Here is a 14,301-nt window from a genome sequence, read left to right as displayed (position 1 = left end):
GTGGTACTTCGGCTGGTTCTGTCTATGAGCTTCCTTTGGTGGATGAGAGTGGTACTGCGACTTCTGAGTTTCCTTCCTCAGGTGATGAGGTTAAGTCGTTAGGTGCTGCTCTATTTAACTCCACCTGGTGCTTTGATCCTGGCCTCCAGTCAATGTTCTAGTATTGGTCTTGCTTCCTCCTGGATCGTTCCTGTGGCCTGTCTCTCCTGCATAAGCTAAGTTCTGCTTGTGTTACTTTTGTTTGCTATATTTTCTGTCCAGCTTGCTATATTGGTTTTTCTTGCTTGCTGGAAGCTCTGAGACGCAGAGGGAGCACCTCCGTACCGTTAGTCGGTGCGGAGGGTCTTTTTGCCCCTCTGCGTGGTTGTTTGTAGGTTTTTGTGTTGACCGCAAAGCTATCTTTCCTATCCTCGGTCTATTCAGTAAGTCGGGCCTCACTTTGCTAAATCTATTTCATCTCTGTGTTTGTATTTCATCTTTACTCACAGTTATTATATGTGGGGGGCTGCCTTTTCCTTTGGGGAATTTCTCTGAAGCAAGGTAGGCTTATTTTTCTATCTTCAGGGCTAGTTAGTTTCTCAGGCTGTGCCGAGTTGCATAGGGAGCGTTAGGCGCAATCCACGGCTACCTCTAGTGTGGTGTGTTAGGATTAGGGATTGCGGTCAGCAGAGTTCCCACGTCTCAGAGCTCGTCCTATGTTTTTGGAAATTGTCAGGTCACTTTGTGTGCTCTGTACTTCAAGGTCCATTGTGATTCTGAATTACCTGTTCATAACAGGGAAGGGGAACTCTCCTTGCCAGAGAATCTTGATGCTTTTTCCAAGACAAAAGAACATGGGTCTGGAGGACTCGTGTATGGGCTTGAGCCCAGGAAACTGCCTGGATACATGATGTCAGTGATCCCAGGATAGACATGGAGTCCCTCAGGGTAGGAGTCCTCTGAACTTGGAGATCCTCTGAAAAGATAGAGTTGACGATCTTTGGGTAAGAAGGATGCTCTTTTCCCTGAATCCAAGAGAATTCCCAGGAATTTCTTCCTTGATGAAGGATGAAGATCCAACTTCTCCAAATTTGGGAACCAGTCCAGGGATTCCAGGATCTCCAAGGATTTTGCCACATCTAGATTTAGACGAGGGATAGATGGTGCGACGACGAGAAAGTCATCTAGATATGGAATGATGCAAATCCCGATGACGAATGAAGATTACTGCTTCTGCCATAATCTTGGTAAATACCTACGGCGCTGATGAAATGCCGAACTGGAGGACATTGAATTGATAATGTCTGACCTGATGACCATAGGAAACTGCAAATCTGAGGAACTTCCAGTGATCTGGGTGGATTGGCACATGGCAATAGGCATCCTTCAGATCTATTGTAGCCATTACCCATTAATCCTGTCCAATGAGTGGGATTGCTGATTTGATCAACTCCATCTTGAATCGTCTGTATGTGATCACTTGATTCAGGGGTTTCAGATTGATGATGACTGTGCTTCCCTGAGGGTTTCTCAACTAGGAATAGGCGAGAATAGTTCCCTCTGCCTATCTCCTGTAAGGGTAAGCTCCAATGGCCCGATTTGCCTTTCCCTTTCCCTTTGAATTCCTTCTGGGAAGACTAATCTTGGGACAAAAAAAAACATTTTTTTTTAGGGTTTCTCTGCTCAGGGAGCGATTTCTTTTTATCCGTAGGTTTTTCTAAAATCTCATCGAGAGCTGGACCGAAAACATAGTGTCCCTGAAATGGAATAACGCAAAGCTTAGCCTTAGAGGTTACATCGCCACTCTCCATGACTTCAGCCACAGAGCTCTCCTAGCTGAGCTGGAGAGGACTGCGGACTTTGCTGCTACACGTACAGATTCCGCAGAAGCATCAGCCAGGAACCCTGTTGCTTTCTGAAGGAGGGGAAGAGAGTCAAGTATTTCCCTCCCTAGAAGTTCCTTGAATAAGGTGGTTTTCTAATGTACGGAGCCAGCGAAATGGAGATCTGGCAACACAGGTGGAAGCCACATTTGTCTTTAGCAAATTAGTGGAGTTGTCCCAGGATTTTCTTAGTAAGCTTTCGTTTTTACGATCCATGGGATCTTTGAGCTGAGACGAGTTCTCGAAAGGAAGAGACGTTTTCTTAGCCACTCTGGACACCTGCACATCCACTTTGGGAATTTCCTATAAGGAGCAATCTCTGTCTAGGGGGAAACGATTTTTTTTTAAAAATCTGATGGGACTCTAAGCCCTTTCTCAGGGAGGTACCATTCCTGAAGGATAAGGCTTTGGATGTTCTCGTGTATGGGAAAACCTGTTTAGGTTTCTCCCCCCCCCCCTCCAAAACATCTCATCCTGCACCGAGCATCTCACTTCCTTCTCCTCAACCCCCATTGTGCTTCTCACCATACTAATCAATTCCTCCATATCTTCAGAGGAAAAATAATATTTTTTTATTGTCAGACTTGGGGGTGTAAGTGGAACCCTAATTCTCCCAAATATCCTCCGAACCAGAGGTACGGACTTTGCCTGAGTCTGAATCAGATTCCACAGGTGCCATCTTCCTTTTTTTAGAAGGAAGGGGTTGTGGTACCAGGGCCTGGGAAAAGGTGAACATAGATTGAACCTCTTGCTTGATGAGGGATCTGATGCTGTCCAACAGGGAGGGCTGTTCGGCATGCAACACATCGTCAGTGCAGGGCTGGCAAAGCTTCTTATATGCTGAGGGTAGCCTGGTAGCACATGCACCATACTTGCGGCTGGGCACTCTATCCTTCTAAAGGTACCGTCACACTGAACGATATCGCTAGCGATCCGTGACGTTGCAGCGTCCTGGACAGCGATATCGTTGAGTTTGACAGGCAGCAGCGATCAGGATCCTGCTGTGCCATCGTTGGTCGGAGCAGAAAGTCCAGAACTTTATTTCGTCGCTGGATCTCCCGCAGACATCGCTGAATCGGCGTGTGTGACGCCGATTCAGCGATGTCTTCACTGGTAACCAGGGTAAACATCGGGTTACTAAGCGCAGGGCCGCGCTTAGTAACCCGATGTTTACCCTGGTTACCAGCGTAAACGTAAAAAAAACCAAACACTACATACTTACATTCCGGTGTCTGTCCCCTGGCGCTGTGCTTCTCTGCACGGTGTAAGCGCCGGCCGGAAAGCACAGCACAGCGGTGACGTCACCGCCGTGCTTTCCGGCTGGCGCTCACAGTCAGTGCAGAGAAGCACAGTGCCGGGGGACAGACACCGGAATGTAAGTATGTAGTGTTTTTTTTTTTTTTACGTTTACGCTGGTAACTAGGGTAAACATCGGGTTACTAAGCGCGGCCCTGCGCTTAGTAACCCGATGTTTACCCTGGTTACCCGGGGACTTCGGCATCGTTGGTCGCTGGAGAGCTGTCTGTGTGACAGCTCTCCAACGACCACACAACGACGCTGCAGCGATCGGGATCGTTGTCTAGATCGCTGCAGCGTCGCTAAATGTGACGGTACCTTTAGGGGCAGGGACATTGTCTCCCTAAGAGAGAGAAAGGTGGACTAAGTCACCCATAAGGCCATAGCTCGGATACCAAGGGACCTTCATCCACCCTTACAGTAGGAGGGTGGACGCTGGGTTCTGCAGAGGCAGAAAGGGAGGGTTTGTCGCCATCCATGGTCAGTATGTCAGTAGTCACAGAAGGACACAGACAATGGGCCTTACCTGGAGGCATCCTCCGACAAGGATTTATATACCCGAGGTCCCAGCGTTTGGTGTTTGTGCTCCTCCTCCCCCAGGTTAACAGGGGGGGACCCCGAAGGGAATGCCAGCAGCTCCAGAGTACACTGGGAGCGCATGGATTCCACTATGGAACGCACCAGGAAGTGAACCGGAAGCTCGGCTTAACGTCACTTCCAGTACGTGTGGACTCCGGAACCGGCCGACATGTGGAGTGCAGGACACCGGGGAGCTGCAAGAGGACCCCGGCTGCACATCACCGCCCCGCTTTACCCGCGAGGAGGTGCAGGAGAGGTCCCGAGTCGCATGGAGATCAAGGAGATGGGAGCAGCCCACGGAGGAGAGACCGGTGCCCCCAACCTCGGCTGCCTGGCATTGAGTAGGTAAGCTTAGGGCACTCCAGATCGCCGGCCACGGCAGCACCGTCAGAGAACCTGTTTATGCCCCAGCGGGGACAGGAAAAACACTGGTGGTTGCAGGAAAGGGAGGGGTATTTAACCTCTTTGTGCTTCCAGTCCCCCATAAGGACGGGGAGACCACCTCCGATGCTGCTGTCGTGGAAGGTGACTATAGAAAATGCATGTCAATTAGTTAGTTTTTCTCTGCTATCTTGCAAGTACCTTCTAGGAGAGGCGGCTATCCTGCAGGTCAATGTCTGACCCATTTATGAGCCAAGTGCACAGCAGAGTTTGGCAGTCTGAGAGAGACACCCTTGAGGAAACGTGGAGGACGTATTAATGCTCATAAAGAGGCCACGATGTCTCCTGGGGGTCAGACTTAAGGTACCGTCACACTAAGCGACGCTGCAGCGATACCGACAACGATCCGGATCGCTGCAGCGTCGCTGTTTGGTCGCTGGAGAGCTGTCACACAGACAGCTCTCCAGCGACCAACGATCCCGAGGTCCCCGGTAACCAGGGTAAACATCGGGTTACTAAGCGCAGGGCCGCGCTTAGTAACCCGATGTTTACCCTGGTTACCAGCGTTAAAGTAAAAAAAAAAACAACCGCTACATACTTACCTACTGCTGTCTGTCCTCGGCGCTCTGCTTCTCTGGTCTGGCTGTGAGCGCCGGGCAGCCGGAAAGCAGAGCGGTGACGTCACCGCTCTGCTTTCCGGCCGCTGTGCTCACAGCCAGACCAGAGAAGCAGAGCGCCGAGGACAGACAGCGGTAGGTAAGTATGTAGCGGTTGTTTTTTTTACTTTAACGCTGGTAACCAGGGTAAACATCGGGTTACTAAGCGCGGCCCTGCGCTTAGTAACCCAATGTTTACCCTGGTTACCAGCGAAGACATCGCTGAATCGGTGTCACACACGCCGATTCAGCGATGTCTGCGGTGAGTCCAGCGACGAAACAAAGTTCTGGACTTTCTTCCCCGACCAGCGACAGCACAGCAGGGGCCTGATCGCTGCTGCCTGTCACACTGGACGATATCGCTAGCGAGGACGCTGCAACGTCACGGATCGCTAGCGATATCGTCTAGTGTGACGGTACCTTTAGACAATTTGCTCTACACTGATGAGGGGCAAACACCGTGAAACAGGTCGTCTGCAGATGAGTTTCTGGCTTGCCATTCATCTTGTGTCATGTTGCAAGGCTCGTTAAATTGTCATTGTCATATAAGCTATTTACCTGCGAGATCATTTCTTTCGCTTTCTGACAGACCTAATTTTACACCCCTAAAAATATAAATCGGAAAGCTGAGAGATCAAATTCAAATGATGGTCTCCCCGATTTAATAATTTGGGATAATGAAGTGACTGCTCCTCTTTAAAAACAGTAGGTTTATCTTTTGCTGTAACAGACAAGTATCTCATCAGTGATGTTTCTTAAAAATGATACGGTAGCCATGTGTTGTCTTTTAGTTTTTAATATACATTAATATTTGTACAAAAAGGTTTAATGTAGTTACAAAACATCCTGTCCGTAAAAGAAACAATGGTGCATGATGTACTAGATGGCAGCGAGGCTCCGGGAATATCCTACGGGCTTCGGTCATATCCACCTGGATGGAATTCCTCTGCACCAGAAGTTTAGTGCACAAACATGGCCCTGGTCCAAGTGTTACCGTCTCCCACAAGACGAAAGAAAACTATAAGAAACAGCTGGATACAGCTGCACATTGCGCTACCCTGGGATCCCGCCGACCTTCTTGCCGAAAGTGCAGCGCTATCGTCACCAGGAGCTGCAGGTCTCCCACACATGACGAGGACGGAGTGAGGGCTGCTCACGTTTCTTGGGACGATGTTACTATATTGCACAAAATAAGGCAATGTGCTGTAATATACATGCAGTACATTTACACATGGCAAATCCAGTCTCTCCGATGTACAGACTTGCAATCCAGCTCAGCTAGTGCAAATAATAAATTACCGTCTTCAAAGCAGATCTGTCACTAGATTTAATGCATTCATTACATAGAAGTCTTAGACCTGATGAGACTGGTGTAATAACTTTGAAAACACAGAGAATGGCTGTTAAACAGGTAGTATCTGTGTGACTGCAGACTTATGAATTCCCCCAGGGCATGCACTGCGGGGATTAGCCGGTGACCACGCTCCATACACTTGCACTAGACGGGGCGCGGCCACGATCCATACACTTGCACTAGACGGGGAGCAGCCATGTTCCACACACTTGCACTAGACGGGGAGCGGCCATGTTCCACACACTTGCATTAGACGGGGCATGGCCAAGTTCCATACACTTGCACTAGACGGGGCGTGACCACGATCCATACACTTGCACTAGACGGGGCACGGCCAAGTTCCATACACTTGCACTAGACGGGGAGCGGCCATGTTTCACACACTTGCATTAGACGGGGCATGGCCAAGTTCCATACACTTGCACTAGACGGGGCGTGACCACGATCCATACACTTGCACTAGACGGGGCATGGCCAAGTTCCATACACTTGCACTAGACGGGGCGTGACCACGCTCCATACACTTGCACTAGAAGGGGCGTGACCACGATCCATACACTTGCACTAGAAGGGGCGCAGCCATGTTCCATACAAGTGTATGAAGCGATGCCGCGCCTACTGGCTGTGAGTATGGTCCTGGCTTAGAAACCAACGAATCCCCGCAGCGCACAATGTGCCCAATGGGGGGATTCATAAGTCTGCAGTCACACAGAGTGACTGCAGACTTATCAATTTGGACCAATAACACGTTTAAGTCCTGTTTGAAAGGTTTGCTGCCTAATATCAGGATAAGTGCACATAGTCTTTTTTTCAAGCCGATTTAGGCCATAATCACCTTGACAAAGCGCCACAAAAGCGTCCTCTAAAAGGACCATAATGCACAGCTATGTGAAAACGACATTGCTGTGCACATGTTCCGTCCTATGTCCCTTCTTTTAACCACTTCAGGGTTCGGAAACTGCCCGCTATCTACACTCCACATTATAGAGTAGAAAATGCCGGATCATAAGAATAACTGCACAACCAGCAGAAATGTGGTTTCAGCAAAACTTTTATCCTAGGTTCTGTCTGCTAAATGGCCACTGTGTGAATGTGCACCTACACACTGTCCTTATGCCAACATGTGTTCCAGGTCATTTCTTTGGTTTTGTTTCAGGAAAATGACCGCTGGGTTTTCCCTGAAATGGCTTCGCCTGGGAAAACTTGGCAGCTTCATCTGTGTCTGAAAACTGCCATGTGCACATAATCAAGGGGTTGGATTATAAAGCCATTCTGACTAGGAAATCCAAAGTAAGTACACCAGCCTCATCAGACCTTAAAGATCTTATTTATTAATGTTCGAAGTTCTTTTGTGAAATCAGGAGACAGATCTGCCTTAAGTCTACAAGACAGCATTAGTAAAGGCCATTGCAGTAAAGGCAAATTGTCCCAAAACTACTGAGACTTAGACTACCGGTCAGCCCATAATCGAGTGCTTTTCTTTCTACCTGAGATACAAGCGTCTCATGTCCAGGTCTGTATAGAGGACATTTTAGTGTTATCACTAAAAATAGCTGAGATGGTGAAATCTTTGGATGCTCGAATATCTGCAGCCACAGAGTGGTTTGACCACAGCTCTTCCCTGTGAACGGCCCTTGTTCTTTGCTTCACTCCCAGCAGGGCCAGGACACGTCCCTTGCATGCACCCCACGATCTGCAGGACATTTCGTTACCATGCTTCCTCTCTCCACAATGCACAGACTTCATTGAATATATCCTGATGGACGCAGGGAAGCTGCAGTGGGGCGCAAGGCTTGTGGGCAAAACAGAGTCTAATTTTTGGGTTCTGCTACCTCCTCTTCCTCATGCAGGTCTCCAGTCTCCTCAGTTCATCAGCTGAATGATAGAAAATGTCAAACTCTGCAGCCCCCCATCCCCTCCAGACAGACAGGATCCAGCCAAGAGCGTCACTCTGCAGGCAACAAACCACCGAGTCCTTGGATACAGCGGCGGCCTCCACACAGACCCTGAGAAGAGAACAACAGATGGATTACGGTGCAAAGTAACTAGCAAGGCTGCAAATCCATCAGCACACGGCAGACAAGATCCACTCAAGATGGACATATTCCACTGTGGATTCCACCGCAAAAGTATAGCAAATTCCACAGCAATATCTGCATGCGATGCACTCTTCCTACAGCTACACTGGAAAAGCCATGGAAAACATCTGCAACAAAACGAGCACAATGCAAACATGATGAACCACCAGATGACACATTTTCCCATGGAAAAAGTCTGCAGCGTGTGGGAGAAGTTTGTAAAAATGTCATCCATTTGCCACCTAATCTGAAAGCAGCATAATATAGAGACAGAGATCCTGATTCCGGCGATGTGTTACTTACTGGGCTGCTTGCTGTAGTTTTAATAAAATCACTGTTTTATCAGCGGGAGATTATCACTAGAGAACTTGTAAATCTGCTGCCATGTAGTATTCCATATTCATGAGCTCTGTGTAACCCCTCCTCCACCACTAATTGGTAGCTTTCTGCCTATGCACAGTGTACATAGAAAGCGGCCATTTTCTTGAAGCCGAGATGCAAACTCGGCTTTGGGAAAATGGCCGCTGCGATCTCCATCTGCGCACGCGCGGCATCCCGCGGCCATTTTCCTGAAGCCCTGTGCAGCAGAGCACTCCATCTGCGCACGCGCGGCCTCAGGAAGATGGCCGCCCCCACCGATGACAAGGGTAATAGCGCAGATTGCACGCTTTTTCTTCACCTGCGCGCAGTGGATTCGGCACTTGGACATGCGCACACCACTACGTCACCAACGGAAAGCTGGGGAAGAAACAGCGATGTCACCACGCCCACCTGACCTGACCAGCCTGATTGACAGGCGAAAACGGCAACTTTGGTAATGTATTTCGCAGCATAGGTGGGGAATCAGGGTACACTACATACACTATTGTAACGCACAGCGCAGGCCCTATTTAACAGTATTTTTATCTCAATCTGAAAAAACGGGGTGACAGGTTCCCTTTAAAGGAAGTAGACTCATGAAAACTATGGTACTGAATTACAATGAATCATATCCATGAAAACATATAATAAAATAAATCATCTATCAAAGCAGAAGAATACTCCCACATAGTGTGATGGTACTTCCTTTTAATTTGCCATTATTCCAAAGTGTTTCCTCCCTGGAATTGTTAAGGTTCATCAGTGGATTATGAAGGTAGCACTCTCTCACACGTTTAAGAGTTGTGATGGAGCACAATGCTGCTGACTCCGTCACTTAACCCAGCAGGCCACAGGTATCATTAGAAATAATGGTCTTGCAGAAAATCTTCCTTTCCTCCATCCAGGGTAATATTTATATATCCCATCTGGTTCATGGGGACGAGGACAACATGGGCCTGTGTGATTTCAAATGCCAGGGATGAATTTCAGCCCCAGTCCGTACCTGCTGGCAACACACTAGTAGATTCCACTGGAGTAGCAGAACGGCGTGTAATTGATCTTTGAGCAATGAATTGGGACTGATTAACCTTATAGGAGTTTGTAGCGCCTCACCTGATGATACAGTTACCTATCGGTTACGGGCAGTGTAAGGCTATGTGCACACGTTGCGGATAGGGGTGCAGAATTTTCCGCACAAAATCCGCATCTCCTGGCAGAAAACGCAGGTGCGGATTTGCCGCGGATTTTGTGCATTTTTTATGCGGATTTTCTGCGGGTTTTTACCCCTGCGGATTTCTATTATGGAAGGGGTCGGAAAAGCTGCAGTTCCGCACAAAAGAAGTAGCATGCTACTTTTGATCAGCAGCGGATTTCATGCGGATTTTTTCGTACCATATGCACAGCCTTTTTTTTTTCCAGTTGATTTACATTGTACTGTAAATCACAGTGTGGAACTGCAGCGTTTCTGCACAGAAAAATCCGCTGCGGATCTGCACTAAATCTGCAGCGTGTGCACAGCGCCTAAGGGCTCACTGTAAGACATCTTTTTCCATTTAGACTATAAATCGATCTGCATGCATCGATTTGTATTACTTTCCTGCTGCAATTAAATCTCTAGACTACTGTTTTAAAGCTACACCTTTCTAGGTGTTTGGTCACTAATTACCAGTCTTAGGACTCAATAGGGTTAGCCATCATTGAGCAGGGGAGCGACATTGTTTGCAATAGGGGCCAATCTCTATGGACAGATAGTGATACACCTAGGATTCCCTAAGGACAGACAGATCTAGTGCCACCTATTATCCCTCTGAGTCCCTGTGGCTTTTTTATCTTATTCTTGCGTTTTGGTCTAAAGGTACCTTCACACTCAGCGACGCTGCAGCGATACCGACAACGATGTCGATCGCTGCAGCGTTGCTGTTTGGTCGCAGAAAGCACAGCCTTCCGGCTGGCCGGCGCTCACAGCCAGTGCAGAGAAGCACAGCGCCGGGGACAGACAGCGGAAGGTAAGTATGTAGTGTTTTTTTTTTTTTACTTTTACGCTGGTAACCAGGGTAAACATCGGGTTACTAAGCGCGGCCCTGCGCTTAGTAACCCGATGTTTACCCTGGTTACCAGTGAAGACATCGCTGAATCGGCGTCACACACGTCGATCCAGCGATGTCTGCAGGGAGCCCAGCGACGAAATAAAGTGCTGGACTTTCTGCAGCGACCAACGACATCACAGCAGGATCCTGATCGCTGCTGCCTGTCAAACTGAACGATATCGCTAGCCAGGACGCTGCAACGTCACAGATCGCTAGCGATATCGTTCATTGTGACGGTACCTTAAGTGAAGATTTTAATGTACATCCAATAAGGGGATTTTTTCTTAGTTTTTTGTTATTCCTCTGTTTTGTACTCCATTCTTGATGATGAGTGAGCTTGAGTAAGATGCACCAAATTCTTCAAGAGTCTGGCGCATCACTGAGCTGCTGTACGATCTGCTGCTTTTGTGGCACAAGTTACGATTAATTTGTTGGCTGCGGTCACCCACGTCTTCTCTGGCCTATGATCCGCTCACTTCTCAAAAAGTTATCAAAAAGTTTCTGCCAAAAACTGTTTGATGAATGACGGCCATGATCTTTTTGGAAGCCTACAAGTTAGAGCTTTCTCTGTTCTTTGAAGATAAGGCAGCTAAGACTCTAAAAGAATCAATGATTACTTTTGTACCTGCGGGAAGAAAAAACTGGCTTATGTTAAACTGAACCCCTAATAATAGACCATCCGTCATGTCTGATTGTTTATCACGTTATCGGTCAAGTTAAAATAGAAACTAAAAGAAAAACTTATAGGGACAAAGCTGATCCCCAGATCGAGCGTCAGGAAGCGGCCTTGAAAGCAAGTTACTACTTTTCTTTAAATGGGAATGCATCACTTAGATTTTTTTTTTTTTAATCCTTGATCGTAATCCTGCCTGTGATCAGATGACTGCCCTTCCAAGAAGGACATTTTTATACAACAGGAAATTTAAAAAGATTGGTTTACAAAAAAAAACAACATAAAAAAACAAGTAGTAAACCATGGGATCCTTTTCTGCATACATGATAAGAAACGTACCCATCTTTTGTCAGTTCTCCAGATTGTAATACTGCGATGACGCGGCCTCTCTGTCCACCATGCTCCTTCTCCAGTCCTATAATGATAATGTCGCCTCCAAGTCTGAAAGAATGCAGAGCTAAACTTGTAGTAATTCTCAATATATATCAGTATATAAAACACATGAATACAAAAAGGCTCTTATCCCCAACACTAGAGAGACAGGTTCATATTTATAGGGAATCTGGCAGTGGGTTTTTGCTATGTAATCTAAAGACCGCAGGAGATAGGGGTTAAAACACAGATTTCAGCCATCTATTATCAAGCTCCCAATCATTGTTTTAGCACCAGGACCTTATCCTTGCTATAACTAGCTGGTGTGTGAGCCCTGGTCCTACACACACCCTTCCTGTGATAGGTAGCCTACTGTCTATAGACATTTGTACATACAGAGCCCGGAGGAGGGCGGGGCTAGCTTTCTCAGCTCTGCTTCATGCTAAATCTAAAAGCTCTGATTGTGCGAGAACGGCTGCACCCAGTAATCTTAGAGATACATCTTTGGATTCAGTTTCTCTTTGACTACATTATGCCGCTTTCAGATGAGGTAGCAAAAACCAGATGACTGATTCCCTTTAAGAGAGGCCATTCTGGTGAAACTTTAACCCTATAAACGAAAGATGTAGTAGACAGGACTGGATTTATACGCAGGCACAATAGGGGTAAGAGTAAAGGTAACCCTGGAGGAAATCAATTTGTTTGCACTTGCATGTCAAATATCAAAGCAACATGACTTAGGATGTAGCTTATTCTATGGGCCAAGTATAAGGTGGCAGACAATCTGTGCCTAGGTGAGTGGGCAAAGTCTAAAGAAGCAAAAGATCTGAGCCTCTGTGACAAGAGCTGAGGCGAACGTGGCAGAAAATCCATGTCGCTTTCCTATGAAAAGGTATTGCCTGTGGACTACTCTGAATGACTTTACCAATCTCGTAATTTGTGATGGAAGCATAATGTCAGGTGGCAAAATATCTGTGCCTATGTGAGGGAGCAGAATCTAAGGGTACCGTCACACAGTGGCACTTTTGTCGCTACGACGGTACGATTCGTGACGTTCCAGCGATATCCATACGATATCGCTGTGTCTGACACGCAGCAGCGATCAGGGATCCTGCTGAGAATCGTACGTCGTAGCAGATCGTTTGGAACATTCTTTCGTCGCTGAATCTCCCGCTGTGATCGCTAGATCGGTGTGTGTGACACCGATCTAGCGATGCGTTCGCTTGTAACCAGGGTAAACATTGGGTTACTAAGCGCAGCGCCGCGCTTAGTAACCCGATGTTTACCCTGGTTACCAGCGTAAATGTAAAAAAAAAAAAACACTACATACTTACATTCCGGTGTCCGTCAGGTCCCTTGCCGTCTGCTTCCCGCACTCACTGACTGCCGGCCGTAAAGTGAAAGCAGAGCACAGCGGTGACGTCACCGCTGTGCTTGCACTTTACGGCCGGCAGTCAGTGAGTGCGGGAAGCAGACGGCAAGGGACAGACACCGGAATGTAAGTATGTACTGTTTGTTTTTTTTTACGCTGGTAACCAGGGTAAACATCGGGTTACTAAGCGCGGTCCTGCGCTTAGTAACCCGATGTTTACCCTGGTTACCCGGGGACCTCGGCATCGTTGGTCGCTGGAGAGCTGTCTGTGTGACAGCTCTCCAGCGACCACACTACGACTTACCAACGATCACGGCCAGGTCGTATCGCTGGTCGTGATCGTTGGTAAATCGTATAGTGTGACGGTACCCTAAGAGTCAGAAAATTAGCACCTAAGTGATGGGAGTCGAATTTGAGGTGCCAGACAATTCGTACCTTTAGGCTTCTAATTTATAAATCCAGGACTGATCAAAGACTTTTCAGAAACAGTTTGTTATTTTGATCAATCTACATTTGAGAATGCCCAAAAATGGTTGCAATCATAAAGCTCTTGATTTTTTTCCTACCAACATACAGTACTCTTGAGCCACAGCAGGATGAGACACCCACTGAATCTGCAATCTCCTGTGCTAGACTCAAATTATGGCCATACATGGCAACTGGACTACATCATAAGGTTTCCGTCCTTCAACGCTCTTTTTGGGTTATTGTTGGTCTGTGGTTTAGATTAGTCATACGGGTCAAGATGTGTCACGACCTTGTTATAGGATTTTCTGTTTATGTTGGGAGGTTTGCTAGTGTAAGTGTGCGTCTGGGTATATGAATGCGTAATTTAGATTCCATCAGACTGAATAAAAGAATTGATGCCATTGTGAATATGGAAAAATTTGGCAGGAGAGATCGTACGAAAGCTGGTTATTGTCTTTATCATAACCTACAAAAATAAAACACAGTCAAGCAAATCTAAGTGCAGAATTGTGCTAGTGACGCCAACATTAAAAGCTGGTCAAATATCGAGACTTTCAAATGGACTGTTTCTGAATGACTTTCCATTGATGGTCAGACTTTGTCATTGACATTGTGGAAAAACCTTAAATCAGGACAAAGTGAGAAATAGATCTTTGCCACAATCTGCAGCCTCTTGTAGGCTTCCACTGATGAGATCCAGATCAGTCATTTTGCATGAATTACTGATCAACTACAGCTTCCGACAATGGACAAAAAAATTCTA

The 14,301-nt window shown here is 47.1% G+C and overlaps 1 protein-coding gene across 3 annotated transcripts in view; it reads right to left on the bottom strand.

Moving 5' to 3' along the window:
* Positions 1–5,554: 5,554 nt before the first annotated feature.
* The window catches only part of LRRK1 (leucine rich repeat kinase 1), a 145,463-nt gene continuing 136,716 nt past the window's right edge, over positions 5,555–14,301 (bottom strand). For all 3 annotated transcript variants that reach the window (XM_069766321.1, XM_069766322.1, XM_069766323.1), the window contains exons 33-34: positions 11,666–11,767; positions 5,555–8,134 (exon numbers count right to left, since the gene is read on the bottom strand). In XM_069766321.1, the coding sequence (XP_069622422.1) occupies positions 7,957–8,134; positions 11,666–11,767 (280 nt within the window). In that variant the 3' untranslated portion in view covers positions 5,555–7,956. The remainder of the gene's footprint in view (positions 8,135–11,665; positions 11,768–14,301) is intronic.

This window comes from Ranitomeya imitator, chromosome 4 (genome assembly GCF_032444005.1).
Source record: "Ranitomeya imitator isolate aRanImi1 chromosome 4, aRanImi1.pri, whole genome shotgun sequence".
Taxonomy (NCBI): Eukaryota; Metazoa; Chordata; class Amphibia; order Anura; family Dendrobatidae; genus Ranitomeya; species Ranitomeya imitator.
This window is presented reverse-complemented; position numbering and strand designations above follow the sequence as displayed.